Here is a 23,949-nt window from a genome sequence, read left to right on the forward strand (position 1 = left end):
GTGGACTCAACTGAGCGGGCAAACAAACAAAGCGCCGGATGACCTCAGTTTTACCGACAGACAAACAATCGCTTGCGTGTCAATACTACCAACTACCCTGTCAACAAATACACTGCGTGCAACCCTTAGGTGACATGAAGGGTAAACAAGTGACCTGACATGAGTTTTTAACAGATATGATCTTTGATATTCTGATATTTCTGGCATTGATTTACAAGCCCAGAGCTAAATATAAGTGCCCTAAATGGCTTAATAGGGAAAAAATGCTACACCTAAATGGACTACCACAATACAGCAGAAATGCCATAGACATTCTTATAATTAGCATTTGTAGTTCTGGAACAAAATAAAGCTCATCTCAAGGCACCACTACATTTAGAGCAAACCAAATTAAAACATCAAAACCTTCCTTCAAATGACAGTTGCTGTTTTTCAGGTCACCGAGTCCGTCAATCGTTTTGACAACGTTGTCATCTTTACGTGAAATGTTGTCAACAAATTGGCAGGAACGACTTTCCCCTCGATACAGGTGCCCAATTTTGTCAGGGGTTGTTTTCCCGTAACAGAGCCGTTTGCAGATGCCCCTTAAAACGAGTGCTTTTAAAACAGCAGCAGCGTGTTTGAAGAGAAGTGAAGCATGTGCCCAATCCCCCTCCTTCCACATCCCAACGCTGTGATTAGAGACGTTGACCCTCTTTTAATATGTGAAATTCCCATTTTCCCTGATTCATGAGTAAGAGCCCTCAGGGGAAGAGGCGCAAGTGGCAGTCTGCCAAAAAGGCCTTCCTTGTAGCAATTCTCCACAAGTCGTGCTTGCATGTCGTTTAACAGTCAGGGCTCGTCTCACGCTAACTTTGTTATTGTTATTGGCAGCTTGTCATGTAAGGCGAGCAGGTGACACAATAGCACCCCATTTATTTGGCTGGATTACACAGAAAGGGCCCACAAAAATGTCAATGCTTCTTTTTCTAATGACTTTTACCCAAAGGATATAATCTCTTTCCAGTGTATTCTGGGGAATGCGACATTGCAACATGCCAATCGAAAATCATGCACTTGATTTCCAGCCTAGGCTTGACATGTGTTAACTTGTAAAACAATGTGATCTACTCCCTCTTGACTTTTAATGGCGCTGTTAGATGAGCTTGCATGCGACCTTTCCCTCTTCGTACAGAAGCCGTCCACACGTATCAGCGAGTCCATCATCGTCAATGCGATATTTGACACAATGTCGAGCCCACCGTTGAATGCGAAGCAGTCCGCCGGCTGCATTTGAGGTCTGGCCGCCAGTATTATTTTCATGCGTGGGTTAAAGGCTGTGCGGGCGGGCGGTGGGCCGAGCACACAAGGCCCACTGTTGGAGTGCGTCCACGTGATGACAGACCCACCAAGAATGTTGACCCCACCGCCAAATGTAATAGAGCACCACGGTTCCTTTATTAAGGGCTGAAATAATTTCCAGCAAAGTGGTTGGCGGTGCTGACAGCTCAGACGAATGCCGTCTGTACCCGAGCCAGCACAACAACTGCTCCTGCGTTCATGGCGAAGGCTGAGGGACGCCTGCCAATTCCGCATTCATGCATATTTGCTCCTGTGAACATCTGCCAGCGCAAATAATTGATGCCGTTCTCACCACTAGGGGCCGATGAATCCCCCCTGATAACTTTTCTACAGCTTCTACGTCCAGACCGCAGGCGGCGTTGGATGGCGAAGAGGAAGTTCCCTAACGGCCTCCGGTTTAAGCGTGCCCTCGAGCCCTCGTATCCGTGACATCCGCCTCCGCCGTGGGCCCGTGCGGAGCCTTGCCGTGGGTGGCGTCCACACGGCGCCACAGATGTGCCAATGCCATAGAGCCCTGAATATCCAATGAGCAGGCTTGAAGGAGGATCAAAATAACTGAGCTCGGTGACGATACAGCGAGTCTAACAGCGCCGTTGTTGTGTTCCAACACAACGCTATCAGGTGATTAAACATCCGAGGGGAGGCTGACACGCAGCCACCAGCAGATGGCGTATTAATCTTTAATTCATGCTGTCCTATTTCTCTTTCATTCTAGACTGACTCACTAGTGTGGGAGGATTCGTGTGGGGTATGGTATTGGGAAAGGCGAGAATGGGCTGCATTTCCTCAGTGCAAAAGTTGGGGTTTTGAAAACAAATTTAAAAACTGCCTCCAAAAAATATCTAAGTCCTTTGCAATTTGTACATATATTTTTCCTTCTCATTGTGTATTATTTGGCTACTGCGACTTATACTCAGGTGAGGCTTCCGTCCGTAAAATACATATATATGTATAACAAAGAGCTTGAGCTAGTCACAAATATTCCACTGGCTCCAAGGAAAATAATTACCACCTCTATATTTTCTTCCATTTCCACTTCTTGATGGGGTAATAGCAAGGTGGCTCAATGCACCAATTCCAACACTGTGACTGGTCTCTTAAATTATGGCCTAATAATATCCAGATCCCAGCGCTTCCAGAGACATCCCATCCTCCATTACATAAGCCTCCGTTTGAAAAACAACACATAAAATGTTAGTACACACCTGAGGAGTGATTATAGCGTGTAAAACCCTTGAAGGGAGAGTAGAACATCAAATGAACACTCACACTGGGGGAAAGAGAAGTGATAAAAATGTGGAAACCCCCAAACGCACACAGCAACGGCTGCCAAGCAAAACTGTGTGTACGTCAGTCCAGAAAAGAACCGTCGAGCCGTTTTCCTCGTTACCCCTTCCACGCCCCCCACCCGCCCCTCTGCCCACCGACAGGAGGGTCGGCACGGGCCGACGGCCGGGCGGTCCCAGAGGGGAGTTGGCGTCGACAAGCGAGGAGAAATAGTTAGAACACCGAGGGCTTCGCAGCAATTGGGTGAGGTCACGGCGAATCATTCGAGCCAGAGCTGACCGAGAGCGCAGCTGGACAGCGTGTCACGACTTAGACTTTCTAATGACCTAATCAGCCACCGATCTACTGTTTTCCGCCACGTGCTTGCACGCTGGCGGTCATGCGATGGAGTTCACATTGATGCGTTGGCTTCTATTTATGGATATTCAATTCACATTTCCAGCTTGGAATCTGCAGTGTAACATGAACCAGGGGGAAAAGCACTTTTTTTACTGGTCTATTGGAAACAAATCGTTCACAGTGGGAGAATTGTTAACTTCTTATTGGGCAATTGGTGGTTAGAACGGCTCGCTTAAAGTCCTGAGGTCCAGGTTTGAATTACGACTTAGTGTTATTCCATTTATTTTTGTTAAGTATAACAAAGTTAAGTCAACCTTAGCATGAAAAAAAGTCCATTTTCAAAAAGTTTGAGTGAGAATGGTTGCTTACCTGCATGTGCCTTGTGATTGGTTGGGTGGTGATCTCACCAGGTGTAACCTCTTGCCCAAAATGAGATCCATTAGCACACCTGCAACCCTTATGAGGCCACCACTACAAGGAAATACAAAATCCAGTTATATTATCAATTTAACCATAGATTAAAACAGAGCAACCATGTTCCAAAGGGAAATTCCAGTTTTATGGGGTTAAAACAGGTGACCTAATGAACTAATATAATCAAGGTTCATGGATTTATTTCTCTGACAAGTCTGCCCCCTTCAGGTAAAAAAATGAAAACACATCTCTACAAATATACCACTTTCTTAGATAACATTTTAAGCATACCGTACTTGGCAAATTCACTTTGTTGCAGTAAGAAATGCAGATTATAAATAATTAGGATGGCCCGGTGGAAAGAGTGGTTAGCATGTCGGATTCGCAGCTTTGGGATCCGGGGTTCAAATCCAGGTCATGTCCATATGTGTGCAGTTAGCACTTTCTCCTGCGTGGGTTTCCTTTGGGTACTCCGGTTTCCTCCAACATTCCAAAAACATGCATGGTAGGCTGATTGGACACTCTAAATTGCCCCTTTGTATGGGGGTCAGTGTGCATGGTTGGCCACCGATTCTGACCCATGGGATAGGACCCTCCGCGACCCTAATGAGGTCAAAGCGGCTCAGAAAATGAGATGAGATGATAAATAAATAAATGCAGTGACAGTGACACACGTATCATCAAACATGTAATGTCCAAGCTAATTGAAAAAAGGCCCAATGCGTTGAGAAGGCTTTAATGAATTAGCCTCCCACCGAGTGAGATCCGGTGCTGTAAAGCGCTCCAGTACTTGCACGGCCTGCATTGGAAACAGATGGATGAAACAGGCCTTTTCCTTTTATTTGGAAAAGCACTGTTTTTGGAAGGACTTGGAGCGAGAACCGCCAAGGCTGGCTGCCGTTCAGCAAAACAAATAGACACAGATGTAGTTTTCCATTTTACAGGCTGTTTATGTTGTGCAAATTCCTTCCCCCAGAAGAGCTGGATATGTTCTTTGATGTTTTAGTGTCTCTCGGTGACCGCGGCTCTTTGTGGACGGGTGTACTTTTCCAATACTAATGACATGCAGTCACACAGAGCTCTGGCAACCGTACGCTGGTAAAAGACTCGCCTCCCAATATCTAATTAGTCCACCACTAACTCCCAGTCTGGGGAAACATTCAGTGCCACATTAAAAGATGGCGGTTTTTCACCTCAAAAGGAGTCGCGGGCAGATGGATTTGCTGTGGGGGGAAATCACCAGTGGCCTCCATCAGTCAGCTAAAATGACAACTTTCTAAAGCTGCGGTTATCACCCATCCCTTTCCCTCGAATTGATGTCATTTGGGAGGGAAGCCGCAGATTGGATGACAGTTTTATGTGTTGCAATGACTAAACATGATAGCAATATTTCAACTGTGGAATTCATTAGTGACATTTCCTTTGCAAAAAAAAAAAAAATGACATCTTGTACTTTAGTACAAACGATTGTACTTTAGTTTTGAGTCACTATAAAATCTGTTTTTGGAATCATGGCGAATGTAAGAATAATGATGGTGTTTGCGTTTGATATTTGAATTTCTTGAGAGGACACTTAAGTGAAGTTACATGTGTGTTTTATTAAGGCTGAGGAAAATGCTATTCAAAGGATCTCTCCCTTAACAAGTGTAAAGCAGCCAGTTGAGCTGAAACCACAAACCAAGCTAGACGGTAGAGCAGAAACCACAAATCAGTGTGAAAAAGAAACATTTGGCATCTCAATTACGTCATAGCCATTGAGCTGAAAACTATCAGCTGCCAATCATCTAAATGCCTGACACATTCCTCTCTCCAGTGTCACTTAGGTCATTACCGGCACCCTGTGAGATACTCAATGCAAACCATCAGTTAGGTTCCATGTTCATCATCATTCCAGGCTTTTTTAGTATCAACTGTTTGCTAAACCAAGACATTTCTTATGGGTTGGATTCACACTTCACTGCTTTGCTCTTCAGGACACCGCCCAAATAATACCAACATGCTAAATAGGACCCATTTTATCTCTTTAGTGCAACAGCCAAAAAGAGTGTTGGAAGAAGAGTGCAATTTTGTACACAAGTGCCATGAAGCAAAGTCACATGAAGAAATGAAGTAGTTTTTATTAGAAAATGATGACAATATGCGAACAAAAATAAAGAACCAAACAGTGAAATGCTGAAGTTCCTTGTCAAAAGATATACAAACTAAAGGGTGGTATTAAAAAATTATACCAATACAGGGAGAGCATACTTTGCAGCTTCCACACGAAAGACAACTGAAAAATTGGTCCAATACTTCCTGGAGTATTTTCACATCCTGATGCATGATACTCACTCTTCCTGGAAAAAAAAAAGCTCAAACGGCCTTGCGATGGTACTCCGGTGGGGCCACCTCATAATCGCTGGCATTGAAGAGCGTTGCAGAATTCTTGACCAAGTACCTGCAATGGACCTCACAAGTCAAGCCACTGCTTGGTTGTACTGCTAAACTGATGATTTAGCCATCTCTAGTAAGCTGAGACTCACTTGAGGAAGTCTTGCAGGTAGGTCAGCAGCAGTGCCAGACTCTTTTCATCCAAAGGAGTGTAAGCCAGCATGGCTCCGATTCGCACTTGTAAGACCAAAGAGGAAGACATTTACTAAGAAGCAGCTAAACCAAGATGAAATGATGGCCTCAAACTATTGAAATGAATTGTCTGGTCCGCCACATTAGGTCACTGTAGCGGCTGAGTTGATACAAATCAGGATGGATGGATGGATGGATTGCATCTAATTTTATCGTTCAAATGTCGCAACAGATATTGAGACCAGATTTTTCCAACCTCCGAAAAGACAGTTGTGATAGCTGTTGTTGTCCTCTTGCATGATAGTTGGAAAGTGATTTTATGCATAGACGTTACTTGTACTGAGTAGTGGAGAAAACAGCTCGGCTAATCACCACTGAGATTGTAGAGACATTTTCCTTCTCAAAAGAGACGCTCACTTCGGGAGCTCGTAGGTAAAAACGAATGGGGTCGCCGTAAAATGATTAGGATGTTTAACAACAGAAAGAATCCTATGCAAGCTACAACAACACAACAAATAAATCCTCCCGAATTCAACAATTGCCTTTAAGTTATTCATTTCAAAACAGCCCTATAAAAGTTTTGTTTGGAGAGACAAGCCATTTGTAGTTAAACTCACTATAAATTGGTTTTGTGCAAGATCAGGTTGAACATAAGCAGATGTTAACTATTTTTACAAACTGATTTAACCCTTTTAGGGACATTGGTTACTCCAATGAAACCAGTCTTCAAAAGTTGAGCCTGCGCTTTTCCTAGTCAAAAATGATTGACTTCTAGCGGTGGTAGCGGCGTCCAAGGAGTTAAATAAGTGCCATTATAAGGGCTAACATAGCGTGAAAGGATTTACCAAAGAGCCTCAACAGGTGGGGTGCGCCGTAAATCTGCGACATGGACGTATCTGGGTGGTTGGCCAAGATGTCTGCATATTGCGGCCTCTCAAATTTGTAGAGCAGCTGCGTGCCCAGCATGACGTTGAAATATTCCCGCACACCGGCAACGACCTCACTCACGGCAAACTCCCTAGAGTGAATGACATAAAAAAGAACGTTTTAACTTCTGCCAACGCATTCAAAAACAAGCACACCTCTGGGAATATTACAAAAAAAAGTATTACTTGCTGTCAGAAGTTCCTCTCGATTTCTTGTAGTTTGCATAATCTTCTAAAACAGCATCAACGTTCTTCTTTGCGGGCAGATGGAAAAGCTGAAGACAGAAAACAAAGAGTTGGCCATCGTGATTGTGTTTGTTTTACTGTGGTTTCGCACCTCAAGGCCTCAACTTGCATTTAACAAATACTATAGTACATAAATCAATGTAGGAATACAAATAATATTGACTAATTCACTGCCATTGACAGTGGTAGGCATCAAATCAATTTTAACAGGCACTTACTGAATTTGAATGATCATCTTGCAATGCCATTGGCTAAAATAGGCATCCAAAATATATTGATTGGGAGGGTTGGCAGCAATCGTTCCATCAATTCGGGCAAATTGGTTCGTAAAAAAGCAAAATACTACATAGGGAAATTTCCATTGCAAAATACAGTAGCCAGATTTGTTTCATATGAAGTATATTTATCCTTCACAAATAGATCACTAGGGGTCACAGTTTCTCCACTGGTGCCTTAAAATGAATACACTACTAACCTGTTTTTGTCGCGTAATCAGATCCCAGTCATCTACAAGCCAAGGTTTTAGCTCCTCGGGGATTTTGACTTTAACTTCCACTCTGTTTATGAAGGTCTCCTCCTGGCCAAACAAGATCAAGTTACATGACATTAGCCGATACAGCAAGCCAAACTTCTTTCCCCGAGTGAGTTCAAACGCAGTAAGATGGGAACAAAGATAGATGTAAGAGAGAAAGAGCAACTTACACTTTCAACCGTTGGGTCAACACGAGCCCTCTTCTTCCGTGGGGGGTGGACTGGGTCCCCTCCCGAACTCGGTCCTTCTCCTGGACCAGGAGCTGGAACCGAAAAAAAACATTTTTTTCTACCTCACCTCTACCTATTAAATAGAAGCTATTTTAAAGAGAGAAAAAACAACATTTTGTCTAAATATGCTTAAGAAATGTAAAAAGGGAAACCGAATAAGGCTGTACAAAAAATGGCCACAATATATGACATTCAGTTCAAGTAAAATGATAAGTGCATACTCACTTTTTTGTTTGTTCTTTTTGGTTTTCCTGAAATTGTACAAAAAAAGTTTTACAACTACAAATCTGATGTGGCATGAAGAAAAGTGGGAGACTGAATGAAAAGGAAATATTGCACCCACACGTCGTTTTTCTGCGAGGTCGCGGGTATCTTCTTATTCGGTGCAGCACCCCTCATTCTTCCTTCAACATAATGGTCTCTAGGATCAGAAAAGAAAGTCAACCTTCGCAATCAACAACTGGACAAATATGGCCTATCACTTTATTGACACATGCAAAATTTTACAGTTCTACTTTTGATTTCTTTTTTGTATCACAAAAACTTGGCATTCAAATACTGCGGTCTAAACAAGGAGAGATTTTACTCTTGAAACTTTTTCACCATATGAAGAACTAAACAAATAGGACTTACTGATTGGCCTTCTGAAGCTCTTTCTGTTTCTGCAGATTGCTGTCCACATACTTTAGCACTCGGCTCTCAGGAACCCATTCGTCCCAACTACAACAAAAGGGAAAGGCAGACAATAAGGTGTTCAGGTCAAGTCAAATCCAAGCGATTGACTGTCGGCTCACTCACTTTTTATTCCAGCCGCTGTAATGAATGAAGTACTTGATTTGTTTCTCCTTGACGTTACTTTTAACACACTGCAGGGAGAGAGATATGACTTTGAAAAGAAGACTGTGGAAGACAGAAGACAGGCTGCTAGGAAACTTACCTTAGCTTCGTAGAGCAATGGCCCATGAAAACACAGCACTCTTTCACCTAGAAACAATATTTATTTATTACGTCAAGAATGCGATTCACAAGCTGCACCGAGTTAAAGTGAAAGCCTAGCTGAGATCATATATTTGCATTTGCTATTTTTAAAATGTTCGTGCATGCTTTATTTGCTGTGCAATCGCCACGATTTTGTGGCAATGTGATCATATTACAATTTGAAAATAAAATACGCACTCCTAAACGTGTAGCTCATTTGGGATTGTGTGAACGTCAACCAACCTTGACTGTGAATGTAGCCAAATTGAGCTAATAGCATATCAGAAAAATAGGGTACAAATGGGGCACGTTTAAACGTTTGCAAACGCATTTTAATCAATGATTGGGAAGTTTTGGTCAAATAAGACTTACTATATTCAAGAAAAAGATAGATAAAGACGTAGATTTTGAAACAAAAGCATACACTAAGCCCATAGCAACAACAATGAAAGCTAGCAGCGGTAGAGATGCTGGCTTGTGTCTGAGTTTCATTCCATCGAATTGTACCCCAACCAACGTCGCAATTGGAACGCGACACACATAGAAAGCACGGTACCTTCTTGAAATTTAGGTTTCGGGTCCTGTTTCGGCGCCATTCACGGATTAAACGATCAAAATAGGGGAAAAATCGCCAGCTCCCATTCCAATCTGAAACGGTGCCGCTCACTTATAGACGTCATCACCGATCTGGTGACGTCGACAAATGCGACCAAGCAAAACGCGACGAGGATAAAACCACATTATATAACTGTTTCCCTTTACAACCCACCTCCTAAATAAATGACTTTTATTGAATATTATTAATCACATTTTAGAGTGAGAACAATACGTTAATGAGGATCTAAAAAATACCATAAATGTGAAATAAAATAAAAATAAATCTTATATAATAATTGTTTCAGGCAGTTTTTACAAAGTAACATGTTCTATTAATAATAATAATAATAATAAATACAATTGATTAATAATTTACTATTTCATTGAATTGAATTAAAATGAATTTAGGTCTGACCTCAGGTTAAATGGCTTCCACATTTTGGGCTCCTTTTTTTTACAGTAATTCAACCAATAATGTTACAATGGTCAACCACACAGGCACATTTTTCTGTTTAATTCTTATAAATATCAAACAGCACAGTAGACCTCTTAGCGGTTCAAAATGCTCAAAGCCTCTATTGAGTTATTGACATCATCTGATAGGTAAAACGAACAAGAAAACAGATGTTACAATGCATGTCAAGCAACAATGACATTTTCTTTTAAATAGCATTAATTATATCATTACAAAAGAAATATCACATACAATGACTGCAATGCATAGCCACAAATCAAACAATTGCTGAAAATATTTGATAATAAATAATAGTAATGTTAAGCATAAATCAAAGAAAAAAAAATGGGGGATGTCCATGATGACTTTTAATAGATGGGCCTAACGGGATGTCAAGTTAAAGTTGCCCCAAATATATTGTCAATTGACAAAAGATCAGACTAAATAGCTTATAGACTACAAGCCCAAAGGCCTCACAAAGCAGAGGCACAATGCATAAAAGGGGTGAGTTTTGAGAGAAACGCTCTCTAAGTGGTTGCTACTGATAGATGCTTCATTTCTATGTGGCGTTTGAGCGGGGAAAGCGGAAAACAAATGAGCAAGTGTCCTATCCGTTTGCTGAACGCGAGCTGAAAAGGACGCGGACAGTAAGACGACATGATTCTAATGCAAAATGAAGGCGGGAACCATCGGGAGGAAGCTTAATATTTCCGGTTATTTCCGATTTCCATGCCAACACTTACTGGATCAAACCCATTCATTTACAAGATGAGAAGACATTTTCCTACAACACTGATTATACATACTTAGCTTCCATTAATGCTGGACAATATCGGGTTAAAAACAGTGAGAATGGGGAGCGTGATAAGGACCAGATTTGCATTTCTAGTGGCAACAATTTGAGGCAAAGGGAATGCTTTTAAAAACAACAGTATACATCCAACATAAGTTATATTATAAATAAGTCCTTAAAATAATGCGACCACGGCATGGATGTCTACAGTGATGGCAAAACCCTTTCTGCTGTCCACATTTTCTTTTTACAGAAACTATGCATCTTGGGGGGATGGGAGGGGTGTTGGTTGTCCTCATTTGCTGTGACTTGTTTTGTGAACATCTGTGACAATGCCCAGTTGGTATGCTGAATAATCTGTCCCGTAAAGGTCTCACCTCATCAGAGTTCTGTGCACATAATAAACTAATGCCATCGACATGGAATATTGAAAACAAAACTGTAAAAACCAAGTACAAAAGGTACAATATAATCAAAGGGCCACATGAAGAGGTGCGAAAAAGTCTTCAGTATTCACAGAAAATATTGAACTGAAGCCACTCGCTGGACAGGAAGTGTCCTAAGTCTATATACACTTGATAAGTACATTGAAAATAGATTTTCCTCTCTGTACATAGTACTGTATTCTTTCATCTCTCTTGCGTATTTACAAAGACCTCCAGGTCTCCAAGTCTGCGTGGTGCGTCAGTTTTGTGAGGAACTAATCCAGAGAGATGACGTCGGATATGGAGCCGTAAATGGCCGCCGCCGCCGCCTCTACGGAGGACCTCGACAGTCCCGAGATGGCGTGGCTGTCTCTATCGCGCTCTCGGTCTTTGTCCCGCAGACTGCCGGAAGACACCAAACTGCTGGTGCTGCCGCTGTTGCTGCCTCCGTTGGTGGCTATCAGCGTGCTGCTTCCTGGCGTGCCCGGCGGCTCCCGCAACATGGGGGAAGAGCCGTAGGGCAGGTAGCGGTTGAGGAGCAGGTCCGGGTCCTCCGAGGCCGACGCGGCCGCCGCCGCGGCCATCACCATGTTGTAATGCTGCATGTGTGTGGAGGAGGAAAACAGAGTAGATTGTAAGTGGGTCTAGTGTGATTCTGTCCGCGTGCGGCAAAGATTTATGTTATGATAGATTTACCTGATTGTCGCCTTGGAGGAAGGAGAAGAAATTTAAATCTAAAAGAAAAGGAAAGAAAAGAGTGACATGATTTGCCAATCCATACCACATATCAGCCTGCCATTCCATTTTGACCAATCCATTTTGACTTGAGTGTCCAATCAGCCTACCATGCATGTTATTGGAATATGGGAAGAAACCAGGGTACCCAGAGAAAACCCACGCAGGCCCGGGGAGAACAGGCAAATTCCACACAGGTGGACCGACCTGGATTTGAACCCAGCTCCCCCACTGTGAGGCCGACGTGCTAACCACTCACCCTACGGACTGCCCTATCATTCTTATTATATATATATATATATATATATATATATATATATAATTTCCAACGGTGCCCAGCAAATTTGAATGAGTAATGCCAATTCCCAAATGAAAGATGCCCATTAAATATTGGTGCCTACCTGGCAGTTCACTGGCGGAGTGATAAAAGTGGCGATAGTCCTGAATAAGTGGTGGCGGGGGAGGAATGTAGCTGGTCTCTAGAGGGGGCATGCTGGGAGCTCTCGTCACAGGTGACGTCTGGTTGTGAAGGTTCAGTACTCTGTCAGGAAAATCAAGGTCATCTATTTAGGAATAAGGGAAAAAAATAATGACGAGGCACACTGTGGAAGTCGCACACTCACCCTTTTGTTGGAGGCGGAGAGATAGGCGACAGGGACGGACAGGGCCGTTTAGGAGGCGGCTCGTCGTCCACTTCGTCTTCCGATGAGCTGTCCAGTGTCAGGTCAATCACATCCACTTTTTTAGGGTTCTCATTGGACGAGCTGTGTTTCTGTTCTTGGCTTTCAATTTTAGGCACATCTGCACACAGAACACAGACAGCAAAGTCAAAAGGATTCCACACAGAACTGCATGAGGTTGAAAATGCACGTGTTACTACTCACTGCTGTCTACTCCGTAGTATTGGGCTGAAACTTCATGCGCTTCTTTTTTTGACTTCATGGGCGCCCAACTTCCATCCTCTTTGAACTGGATTTCATCACAGTCAGAACAGCTGTTCAGGATTTCCATAAATAACCTGTGCCAATGACATCAAGACTGAATAATGCCTTTTCATCATGTGATCACCTGGTCAAACAACAAATCCCCTATATGTAACCCTTTATTTATTGGACATTTCTAAAAATGGCGTCCACATAAGTGGATCTATTAAGAAAACTTGAATCCATTTTCTACCGTGGACGATATATGTCCAATTCATTTAAATTGGGAAGACATTGTTGTTAATGCTCATTAACTGTGTACACGGTGCTCACCCATCAATAATAAGGTGCTCGTACGGTGCCTTCTTGTCACACACCGGACACACCCATGTAGGCTTTTTTTCATTCATTTGGATATAAAGTGTAGCATCAAAGCACTGGAGGTGAGAGCATGTCAAGGCTCGGCACGCAATTGTTAGCCTCATTTTTCCCAGCTTTAAAAAAAAAAATGAAAGAAGAAGAAAAAACAGATGTGAAGTACTTCATTTTGGTAGGTGTACTGTCAGGGTTAAGTTGAAGTGGGGTGACCTACAGGACACAGAAGAGACACTCGAAGACTGGTGGTGGCAATCTCACTTTCTGGATCGGCTGTCAATTTTTCTTTAACTGTGAAGAAAACGTCACATCACAAAAATGAGCAGTGAACAAAGCATGAAGACTATTTTCCTAAATAGTGGCCTCGGGTGTAGAGTACATGTTATTATTGACATGTTGTTATTATTTTCATATGTTTGACTTTCTATACTTTCTTACAAAGGTAGCTAATTCCAAATAAGGAAAAAGTATGAAAATGTGTAATAGCAACTGTAGCTGTGTATAAGAATCTAGCACTGAAGAAGATGAAGAATTATCCAGTAAAAATGTGTGGCCGTGGCATAAATCTTGAGGAATGTTTATATATTCTCTGGCAAACACAGCAGCGCTAGATGTTTCTTTTCAAGAAGAGGACATTTTCTGAGGGGAGTGTTGTACAAGTGCTAGATTATTGTGGTGAAAGTCAAAGAAGCAGGGCCACAGGGATAGAAAAAAAATGTGTTTGCAATAGGCCACCAGAATATTCTTGCCTTCATTCACAACAGTAAAATACAGGCTTCATGAGGACTTTTTCGGTCACCCAAATACAATCTGGTGCAGTCAATAAACTTACTAAGAGCTCTGGAGTGGTCCGGGTTCCTGATACCTCTGGCTCGTAGTCTTTGTAATAACACAGCGGACGACTGCTGCATTACCAAATAAACAGCCATAGAAAAACTCTGAGAAAAGAGATGTGGAAAAGGGGGTCAAGTTGAGGTGACTCCCGCCCGCTCTCCTCCAAACATCTGTTTCACCAAGTCTTTTCGTGCTTCTTACCCTCCCAATTTCTGAGGTCCACGATGCAACTATTGTGTTGGGGACTGTCGTGGACAGTCGCACGAGGGAAGTTATGTTTATTGGGCGACTGGGTCTTTTTGGTTCAACTCCATTTTTGGTCGGAGGAAGGTATCCCTAAAAGGGGGGGTGGGGCGGTTCACAATTCTATTATTTCACATTCTTTGTGCTGGCTTAACCACTTGAAAAAACAACACAGTTTGTTGATAGGATGTGCCAACTCACAGGGAGATTGCAGGGCTTTCCATTCACCTTCACACAGAGATTTGGTGGGAAATGATCGTCCTGTGGACAGCTTGTCTCTGATAAACAAAACCTACCAGAAAAAAAATGAAGTTATACGGCAATTCCTTTCCTCACAAGGGTGACAAATATTCCCATCATTGTTTTGGAAGTAAAATATCCATTAAACAAGTTGATACCTTAATTGGACTTGAACAGCAAAGTCACATTTGGTCCCCGATATGTCCCTAAAAAGAGAGGAAAATATTTGTGTTACAAAGGATTGGTTTGCTTCGTTCTCCCCCCTTTGGATCTTGTTGCTCACAGGACATAAACACGAGAGCTGTGTTGCTCACATTGAACTGCTGATCTGTTGAACTTGTAGCGGCGTTAAAGCAAAGGCATAACAAGCTTCCTGGAACCGCTGACTGTTGTCGGGGGCTACAAAAAAAAAGTTAGGAAACAGTAGTCAGTGCAGCTGAAACTTAACACGCATCCTTGTGTCAAGTCAAACTAAACTCACTCAAACTGGTGGGCTTAATGAGCTCGTCCAGCACGTCGTAGAAGGGCAATCTTTGCAGTTTGACGTCGGGGTGAACGGGGTGCAAAGTTGAGGGCAGGTGAGGCAGACTGAGCTCATGCTTGGGCCCGAGGAGTGAAACAGGCAACAGCGGCGAGGGGGAACCGTGGCTGTCGAAGAGGCCCGCGGGAAGGCCGGAGGCGGGGTGGACGCCGGGCAGTGCCATGTCCACCGGCGAAACCATTTTGGTCGGGAATCTCCGTCTGTAGAGCTCTTTAATTTTCATCTGCATGGCAGGGCTGCAACCAGCCTTTACTAGGTGAAGCGCTTTGGTCAATAGTTCATGTTTGCGCCCATGCTTATTCCGCCCGGCGAAGCCCAACAAAACTTGCAGCTCGGAAACTCGAAGGCTCATTACCATTTGCTGGAGAAAAAGGAAGAGTCTAGTTAGGGAATACCATCCATGACGCTTGCAGGGAACAAATTGTGACAATAGTTGATTAACAGTTATTATGATTGGGTACTGTATAGTCACAATATTGACATGACAATTTAAACCAACAAAGTAAACGAAGACACACACGACTCCCTGTCATAGATTTTACCTTCGGAGTCACAAAGCTTGAGAGACTAGCAACAGTAACTAAGGTGGGGTGAAGCTTTTGCGAAAGCTCCATTGTGAAGCTGCAGACAAATAAGGTCCTATGCAAAACTCTAAAATGACATGTTAAGGTGTTGATTTCGATATGGTTTCATAAATGTGACCTTCTTATTCTTCAAATTCACAAATTATGAGCAACATTCTGCACCACACTAGAGATTAAATGTAAAATCTGGGGTGCGATTTGGATCACTTTGCCAAAATAACATTTTTCAAGAGTCCTGTTAAATTGGGAGAAGACATTGACATTAGAAGTATACAACACATCTGTAACGAGGCGGGGTCTCGTTACATCAAATTGAACATGATAATTTTATGGGGGAGGACATTGATTTATGCCATTAAAGTGTCTGGCAAATACGCTAATGAGTACACACGTCAGCTAAACGACAGTAACACGAATTTAAAGCGCGAAAGTGGCATTTCCTTCCAGGGAATAGCCAGATCCCGTTAGTATAAGTGATCTAACAGTCTGAATCCTTATCTTTCAGAAATGTCAGTGGAGGCCGACTAGTGTGGGGCTATTCTGAAAGCATAGACGTTACTGTCACCTCGGTTTGACATTCCGATGTGGGATCTGCTTGCAATTTGCAAGAAAACAGCACAAACTCAAACAGACGAACGGAGCGTCGGCAACAATAACAAAGCTAGTGCTAGCAGGCTAGCCAACAAGCTAACAGTTTGTATGGTGTCTGTGTCCTTATTATGGACGTATAAGAAATGAGAAGAGTATTGTTCGGCGCTGGTTTTCGAGAAATTGTGTTCCCGTTATTTGAAATTCAAATGTGACAATTCTAACCGCCTATTTGTCAACCTAGTGGAAAGGCTTGCTTTACCTTTAGTTCCGTACTCTCCGCCATCTTGTGACATTGTGTACGCATGCGTAGCAGCCGTCCTCGGGGGACAAGAAGCTCAAAGTCTCAAACGTTCAATGTGTGCTTCCACACAACAGACGGCAGGGGGTGTGCTCGATCCGCATTACAGGATAGTTTACCTGTAGTATGTACACTTTTATTCGACTCATTTATAATACTATCAGAACTGTTTTAAACCAAATGTACCAATCTAAAGATCACTTGTTTTCCCCCTGCATGTCATTCTTTTGCTGCTTTTACGTTAACTCATTGGGCTAACAGAACTGAAAGTTCAATTGAAGTGGCAATGTAATTATTCAAAAAAATATTTTGGCAAAGAATACATCACAGCATTTGGATTTACCTCTCCCAGTTATATTTGAAATATCTTTACAGTTACAGAACTGTATATTTGAAAAGCAATTCTTGGCCATCCAATATGTAAATATAAAATATACTTTTTCATTGTCTAATGTAATTTTGAGACCAGGAAAAAAAGTGTTTGTACATTGTTTGAGTAAGTCTTTAAATATTATGAAAACAGAAAAATGTAAAACTGGTCATATGTCCACTTAGCTAAACTAAACTACTACCCATATTCCAATATCTCAATATGTAAATAATATGGAACGACCCACGCATGGATTATTAACCTGTTGAAGTCATTTACCTCATTAAAATTAATTCAATTAAAAGTGGATGTGGGAAAAAATATAATCTAATTTGACCAACCTCAAATCTTTTAATAAAATGATTTATTCACAGGGGTGTGAACAAATACACCATGAGCAAACAGTTTAATAGAATATGTGCTTTACAAGAGAAAGTGATATGGGCCTATTTGGTATAGGCTAATACTCGAAGAAAGAAAATCACGTCATCCGCAACAAATAATCCCGTTGCCAGTGTTTCACTCATCTAAAGTGCATGATGTCAAAAATCAAGTCGGTGACTGGCCTGGAAAGAATCAAGATCACAGAAATACACGAAAATAAATAAATAAATAAATAGATAAATAAAATAAAATACACCAGACTGAAAGAAATGTGAGCCAATGGAGACATAACAGTTACTATTACAACTCATGATACATACATTGTCATTGCACGTTGCCACAAATAATAAATATCATCAATGGGTTGTGACTACAGACAGCGTCACATAAATGTACAGTACACATTTTGATAAAATAAATATCACAACAACAAATGAGTCTCTTTTCCCCGCTGTGTGAAGTGGAAGGTTCTTCCTTGAGGGTCTCGTCACGGTGGGAGTAGAGGAGACTTGAAGGTGCACGACCCCGTGCAGTGGCGAGGCGTTAACATCTTGCAGGAAAAATGGTGCAAAGCGTCGTGAGCTTCTGAGAGGAACGACAGACAACAATCAAACGTATCCGTACACGCTGCACGTGGTGGCTCTAAATATCGAATGAAACAATAACTCCTTAAACGGCAACTAGATTATTTTATTTTTCTCACCTCTGACGATGTGCAACTGCTGGACCATCTCTTCTCGGTAAGACAATTCTCTTTTCATCTGATCCTGGAAGTTGTCTAAAGCAAAATTGGGGCAACAAAAAAAAAATAGGGCAAACTGATTTAAAGTCATGAGAATAAGCCAAAATTGAAAATACAATTCACCAAGAAACTTCGTTTTAATAAAATATCAAAACAAAAAGAACCAAAGTCATGACAGATTTCTGCATATATTAACAAAGGACTGTTTATTTTAGTAGGTGCTGCTAACTATTTAATAGATGTCTGTCATTACCTCTATTTAAGACGGATGTAAATTCATTTGAGAAATTAACCATATTAGTATTTAGCAATAACCAAAGGCTTAAATAGTTCATGTAATTCTAAAGCTACTTTGCATCTCAAACAAAACAACTAATTTAATTCAATAGGGAAATCTATCAGATTGTATTTTTATCATTGGTCAAAAACAAGTATTTGTAAGTGATATTGTAAAATTAAGTAAATAGGGATGTCTAACATTTCCAAGATAATATTTGATGTGATGGAAGTGAAGAAATGTTGAAGTCAAATAGGTCAAGTGTATATAGTCCATGTTTTAATGTTGTATTCTTGTATCTATTTCTGCTGCTGTACAAAGGTTAAAAAAATGCTAGGTAATACAATCACCCATAACCATTTGAAAAGCACCAAGTGCCCTTTTCAGAGAGTACAATTTAGCAAGGGTCAAGGGATACAATTGTACATTCCTTTGAGCCAATGAAAAAGAGTTTATTCACACATTCCTCATTCAAATCCATTCTTGAAGAGTGAAAAGAAGTATGAATACAGATGGACTGGTTGTAAAATACGCAATTTTTGGAGGGATAGAATTCTGAATGCCAATTTCCATCATCAAATAAATAGATTTGCATCAAATAAATGTTTTTCTTTAAATACGATAATGTGTTATAAAATGTAAAACAAATGTCACCATTTTTACCTTATCCAAATATATTAGAGAAGTAACTATTTCTATATCTACTGTTGAGCAATGATGCAGCAAGATCATGTAATGGCAAAAAATAATAAATCATACTTATAATTCACTGCAGTGGCCAGATATAATATTTTGGGGTCTCACCTTTCAAATGTTGAAATTCACGTTCAAGCTTTTTCCTCAGTTCAACCTGTTCCAACAATTGCTTCTGTAGTTCCTCTACACACAGATGCACAAGATTTAAAATTAGTTTATTGTCACAAGGCACATTATGCAATTTTATAACAACAAATACCTAATTAAATTATTTCATTTCAAGAAAACAAAACATTGAATTTCTGCAAATTGCTTATTATTTCAGTAACACAGAATCTTTGTTTTTCACATAAAATAAATCGAGCAGAGATTTTAAATGTAATATTGTACATGAAATAATACAAATGATAGTCAATGCTAAAATAATTATTATCACCATCCAAATAAAATGATTCCATACCTTTTGCCATATTCCGTATGCCTCTTTGTGGGTTCAAAGCTCTTGCCGATTCTTCATCTAAGTAATATGTTTTTTCATGATTAATTAAAAATATATATCTATATATATTTATAGAAAATAAACTTGCGTACCTTCATCTTGCTCTCGCATGTTATCGTCGCTGCTTTGTTCGTGCAAAGATTTGCTTTCCACTTCCTCCACTGTGGAAGACGGCTCTTCTTTGCTTGCATTTTCATCTTGGAGGAAAAACACGTATTAAAAATGGGCATTTACACCAATTCTCTTTTTGAAACATTGTGGAGGATGACGACCAACCACGAGTTGTGAGGCCGGCCGGTGAGTAGCTGGCAGGTCTGAAATGATACGGACTGCGCGCTTGTTGCAACTCGCTTCGTTCCTGCATGAAAACCTGCAAAGAATTCAAAAAAATAAATGAATTTATTTGACTAAATAATCGGAAATATTCATCTTTTTAACTGTTTTTTTTCACAAGAGCCACTCACTTGGCAAAAGGGTGCAACGACGTTCGCGTCTGTCAAGTGTTTGTTTTGGCCATCTCTGTCGAAGGACCCCACGCGTGGGCTCGCCTTCTGGGACTCGAGTGCATCCATTTCCTGCGCCGGTGCCCCCTTCGAGTCCGAGTCGCTGGGGGGCAAGTCGTGAGTGAGCCCCGGAGGAGGGCTTCGGGGACACATCAAGGACAGTGGCCTGTAGGGGTCCTCGTCCTCCGGCGTTTTACTGCTCTCCACCTCCACGTCCACATCCACGTCCGCATCGCCCTCGCTGTCCACGCACGGAGACGCGGACCGGTAACTGGAGCTCTCGCTTAAAAAGTCCGGAGACAAGTAGCCGCTTCGAGAGTAGGCTCCTCGGCTGCCGTATAACTTGGCGATGCAGTCGGCGTCTTTTATTACGGGCCGGAAGGCAGACACGTAGCTGGCCTTCCGTGGGGCCGAGACGGCAACAGCGGAGGAGGAGGCCGGTCCTTCCAGCGGCCTCCCCTCGTCCCCGGACTTGTCGTCCTCGTTTCGCGTGGACTGGGTGCTGGAACAGCGATCGTTGTCGGCCTTGGTGGTGGACATGTCGGTGGACTCGGAAACGTCCGCGTCGGCGAGTCTGTGTAGAGGGAGCAGTTCGGGTGGAGCTTTATGGGGGTTTTGAGGGTAGGGAGGCAAGGGGAGGGCACCCGCCGCCGCTGCAGCCGCCGCTGCAGCCGGCCAGAAGACCGGGAAGGACGGGTAGGCGCTGTCCTTGCCAGTCCACAGGAGAGCCGCCTTGCTCTGCTCGCCAATGATGCCACCGCCAGTGCCGCTACCGTCGTCCTTTTTCGGGCACAGGCCGAACGCCGGGAAGCCGTACGGGTGCGGGAAGAGCGGTGGTGGAATCTTCTGCAGCATGCCGAAACCCTTACTCGGAACCGGGATGACCGGGTAACTGCGCGGGCCCACGCTGACGCGGCTGTCATCGCAGCCGAGGATCTTGGCGGGGATTTCGGGCGACTGGCGGTGGAGGTTCGGGGGGCCGTGAGACTTGAGAGGCGAGCCCGAATCGGAGCCGCAGTTCGGCAGCGTCCTCTTGCGACTGCCCCCGTTGAACATGGCCTTGACGTCCTCCCACGCGTGCAATATATCCATCTGGTTGCTCTTTTCAGTGAGTTTCAGGTGTCGCCTCCACGAGTTGAAATTGGCCGCATCCGGCTGCGTGTATTTGGACTCTGGCGTGCGGTGCGAGTGGAAGATGAACTTATTGGGCGAGAAATACATGTTGCAATAGGAACACTTGATGCACTTGGCCCTGGAGCTGTTGTACCTGGCTGGAATGAAGCTGCCTCGGCTGCCCCACGCGCACTCGTGACACACGTCGAAGGCGAAATTTTCTGGAAGCTTGGGGGGCGAGTGAGCCCCCAGGAAGGACTTGCACAGTCTCTCGGCCTCGCGTTTGGTGATCATGCCGCACCTCCGGGAGGAGATGGGCATAGCGCCGGCCCTGCGAAGGATCTCCAGCTGGACCGGGGTGCACTGCACGCAGGTTATGCCCAGCGCCACGCGCCGGTTGTGGATCTCGTTGTAACTATAATTCTTCAGCAAAGTGTTGGAGATCTGCGCTAGGCACAACCTCTCCTGGCAGTCTATCACCAGGGACACGATGGGTATTCCGTACAGAACCGTCTCGCCCACTTGGTTGGGCTTCAGGTTGCTGGGGGTGGAGTAGGAAAGTTCTTGCTTGGAGCCCGGCGACGAGCTGGAGTCACGGCCCGCTGGAATGGCTTCCATTTTGGGGGACGAATGGAAGCTGCGCTGACATGGAGAAAGAAGGATTTCATGCTTTAAATGCACTTTTAACGCGATCGTTACATTTGCAATAAGCAATGAGAGAGTCGTGTTAAACTGACAAAACTCACCTTCAATGTTGGTGCGGAGCGCCTCTCACACACGCGTGGAAGAGAGACAAGGAGGAGTGTGTCAAATGATGCCGGGGTGTTTGCTTTAGTGATGGGACTGCCTCTCTTACTGCCTTGCTCTACTCCGCTTACTACACCCCCCCCCCCCCCCCCCTCACCATGTTTCAGCCGGTTTGGGTTGCAGCACAAGTGTGTTAAACAAACACACACACGCCCCCACACACACTTGACAGAAAATGAATACAAGATCTGGGACGCAATTAACTCTTAAGAGGGAAAGGGACTATTTTAGTCATTTAAAAAAAACATGTAACCCTATCATTTCTGGTGTGGCCTACACATGACCCAAAATAAAACGTCCAAATATGTGGATGTACTCTCTCCACTGAAATGTATTCGTTAATAATCACTTCCTAAAAATATGGATAGTAACAATATTCATTGAATTCAAATGAATAAACTACATTGAGTTATGGCCTCACAATAATAAAATAGATTTACTTTATTATAATATTTTACTTGCCTGCTGCTTTCAGTGATTGTTATACAATTAATTTTAAATTGGAAGTCATCTTACATGACATTGACAGTGCTAGATGCCCAATCCATTTTAACTTGCTGTGCAGTCTCTCCCATGGAGTCAATGGGGGTAAAGAATTCTAAACAACGCAAAAAGTAAAAATAAAACAAAAAATCTGACATAGAAATTTACTGATACTGTTTTAAATAATTTCCTGACATTGAGCTGTCAGCCCTGTGAGTCAAAATGAATTGGACGTCTGTCATTGTCATTGGAAACCAATGAGAGAACATGTCATTTCAAGATAAAAATGTTCTTAAAAAGCCCAATTTTATTAAATGCTGATCAAATAGGCTAAAATTTTAAGGCATAATATTTGTGTGATTTGATCACTGTTCTTTTCATACACAAAAACCAAATTGAGTGTTGTATTTTGTTCAACAAATAGCACTTGTAAAGCATGTGGCAGGACCCCCGTCACGTGCCGTGTTCCCACGGACTCACAATGCACGCGCATCACTCACATGTACACACGCGTGGTGACAAGCAGCTGCTCTTAAGATCACAAGCTGAAAAGAAGCATACGTGACAAATGGTTCAACGCGTCAGCCATTTTCAAGTCCACGAAGCTCAGGCTTCACCATTTCCAATTGTCTTAATGCAAGTTACCAGAGACTCATTCGGGGTCCTGAGCATGGCAGGGACATTGGTACGACTACATTTGGGCACGCATAATCAACGGACTAGATTTTGTTAATATAACAAAATACAATGATATGAACAATGGGGAACGTTGATGTCGTTTCAAATTTGAAATGGGAAAACAAATGACTATGATTGTCAGTCATTTCCTCATCATTCGTTTATTTTATCCCCCACAAAAATGGCAATGTTTTAGGCCTTCAGGTTCTTATTAATCAGCCAATGTGTATAATGAAGCCATTCTCCACTCATTCAATGTCATTCCAGTAATCCAAAGACTCAAAAGTCTTATTGACGCTTGTTTTTTTTTTCTACATCCTCCCCTTGTGCTCAGTGGGGTCACACTCTAGTCAAACCCATTTTTTTTGGTCCATTCAATGAATATGAATGACATGTGAAAAGACAAATTCGCGTGTTTTCATACCTTTGGTGCAGGGCGGTGAGATGAGCAAAGTCAGCAAGGTCATTATCTGTTTTGTTCTACCTTTTTTTATGTGCAAGAGAGAGCAGCTCATTTAAAAGTGTGTCTGCATTAATCACAGTGTCGAATCAAAGTATGATAATCACCTGAACACTATTAAAATAAAAGTGTCAACCCATGGGAAATCTTACCTTACTCTTTAATTGTTTTGAAGCTTTGATGGGCTTTTTTATTCTAAGATTAATTTATGCATCCTTAAATAACTCTACATATGATTAATAAGCTTGAGACTGAAGCAATTATAACAAGTGGTTGGTCATCACCTCATTACACGGTGTTGGAAAGATGCAGTTTGTAAGCGGCTGTTTTGGCGAAAAATTAACGGTGGAAGGCGAGAAGAGATGACAATTACAGGGCTGCTGGCTAATAACGCTGTGCTGCCGTCACCGTTATTTGAGTGATGGATGAGTTATTGCAGTTGACCTTTT

At 42.5% G+C, this 23,949-nt stretch overlaps 3 protein-coding genes and 1 long non-coding RNA gene across 4 annotated transcripts in view; all 4 read right to left on the bottom strand.

The window, feature by feature from the left end:
* The window catches only part of LOC144193410 (uncharacterized), a 28,543-nt gene extending 25,027 nt beyond the window's left edge, over positions 1-3,516 (bottom strand). Inside the window, exon 1 of the long non-coding RNA XR_013325753.1 lies at positions 3,337-3,516. This is a non-coding gene — a long non-coding RNA (uncharacterized LOC144193410). The remainder of the gene's footprint in view (positions 1-3,336) is intronic.
* A 1,964-nt stretch (positions 3,517-5,480) lies between these two features.
* Positions 5,481-9,568, bottom strand: LOC144215751 (mortality factor 4-like protein 1). The gene is made up of 12 exons (XM_077744868.1): positions 9,412-9,568; positions 8,815-8,861; positions 8,676-8,743; positions 8,511-8,597; positions 8,221-8,298; positions 8,103-8,128; positions 7,818-7,909; positions 7,591-7,692; positions 7,056-7,144; positions 6,789-6,961; positions 5,904-5,988; positions 5,481-5,818 (listed from the first exon to the last, which is right to left on the bottom strand). Exons 1-12 carry the CDS (start codon positions 9,449-9,451, stop codon positions 5,734-5,736), a joined length of 972 nt encoding a protein of 323 aa, XP_077600994.1. The 5' UTR covers positions 9,452-9,568; the 3' UTR covers positions 5,481-5,733.
* A 248-nt stretch (positions 9,569-9,816) lies between these two features.
* Positions 9,817-16,583, bottom strand: LOC144192847 (E3 SUMO-protein ligase PIAS1-like). The gene is made up of 14 exons (XM_077711696.1): positions 16,450-16,583; positions 14,956-15,376; positions 14,789-14,873; positions 14,633-14,680; positions 14,436-14,526; positions 14,193-14,327; positions 13,990-14,095; positions 13,375-13,448; positions 13,116-13,276; positions 12,744-12,877; positions 12,483-12,660; positions 12,261-12,400; positions 11,821-11,858; positions 9,817-11,723 (listed from the first exon to the last, which is right to left on the bottom strand). Exons 1-14 carry the CDS (start codon positions 16,492-16,494, stop codon positions 11,400-11,402), a joined length of 1,980 nt encoding a protein of 659 aa, XP_077567822.1. The 5' UTR covers positions 16,495-16,583; the 3' UTR covers positions 9,817-11,399.
* A 685-nt stretch (positions 16,584-17,268) lies between these two features.
* Positions 17,269-21,923, bottom strand: LOC144183357 (SKI family transcriptional corepressor 1 homolog-B-like). The gene is made up of 8 exons (XM_077710325.1): positions 21,819-21,923; positions 19,921-21,714; positions 19,733-19,826; positions 19,549-19,653; positions 19,418-19,474; positions 19,066-19,140; positions 17,946-18,020; positions 17,269-17,827 (listed from the first exon to the last, which is right to left on the bottom strand). Exons 2-8 carry the CDS (start codon positions 21,688-21,690, stop codon positions 17,730-17,732), a joined length of 2,274 nt encoding a protein of 757 aa, XP_077566451.1. The 5' UTR covers positions 21,691-21,714; positions 21,819-21,923; the 3' UTR covers positions 17,269-17,729.
* Between the last annotated feature and the right edge of the window lie 2,026 nt (positions 21,924-23,949).

Source organism: Stigmatopora nigra, chromosome 2, assembly GCF_051989575.1.
Source record: "Stigmatopora nigra isolate UIUO_SnigA chromosome 2, RoL_Snig_1.1, whole genome shotgun sequence".
In the NCBI taxonomy this organism is placed as follows: Eukaryota; Metazoa; Chordata; class Actinopteri; order Syngnathiformes; family Syngnathidae; genus Stigmatopora; species Stigmatopora nigra.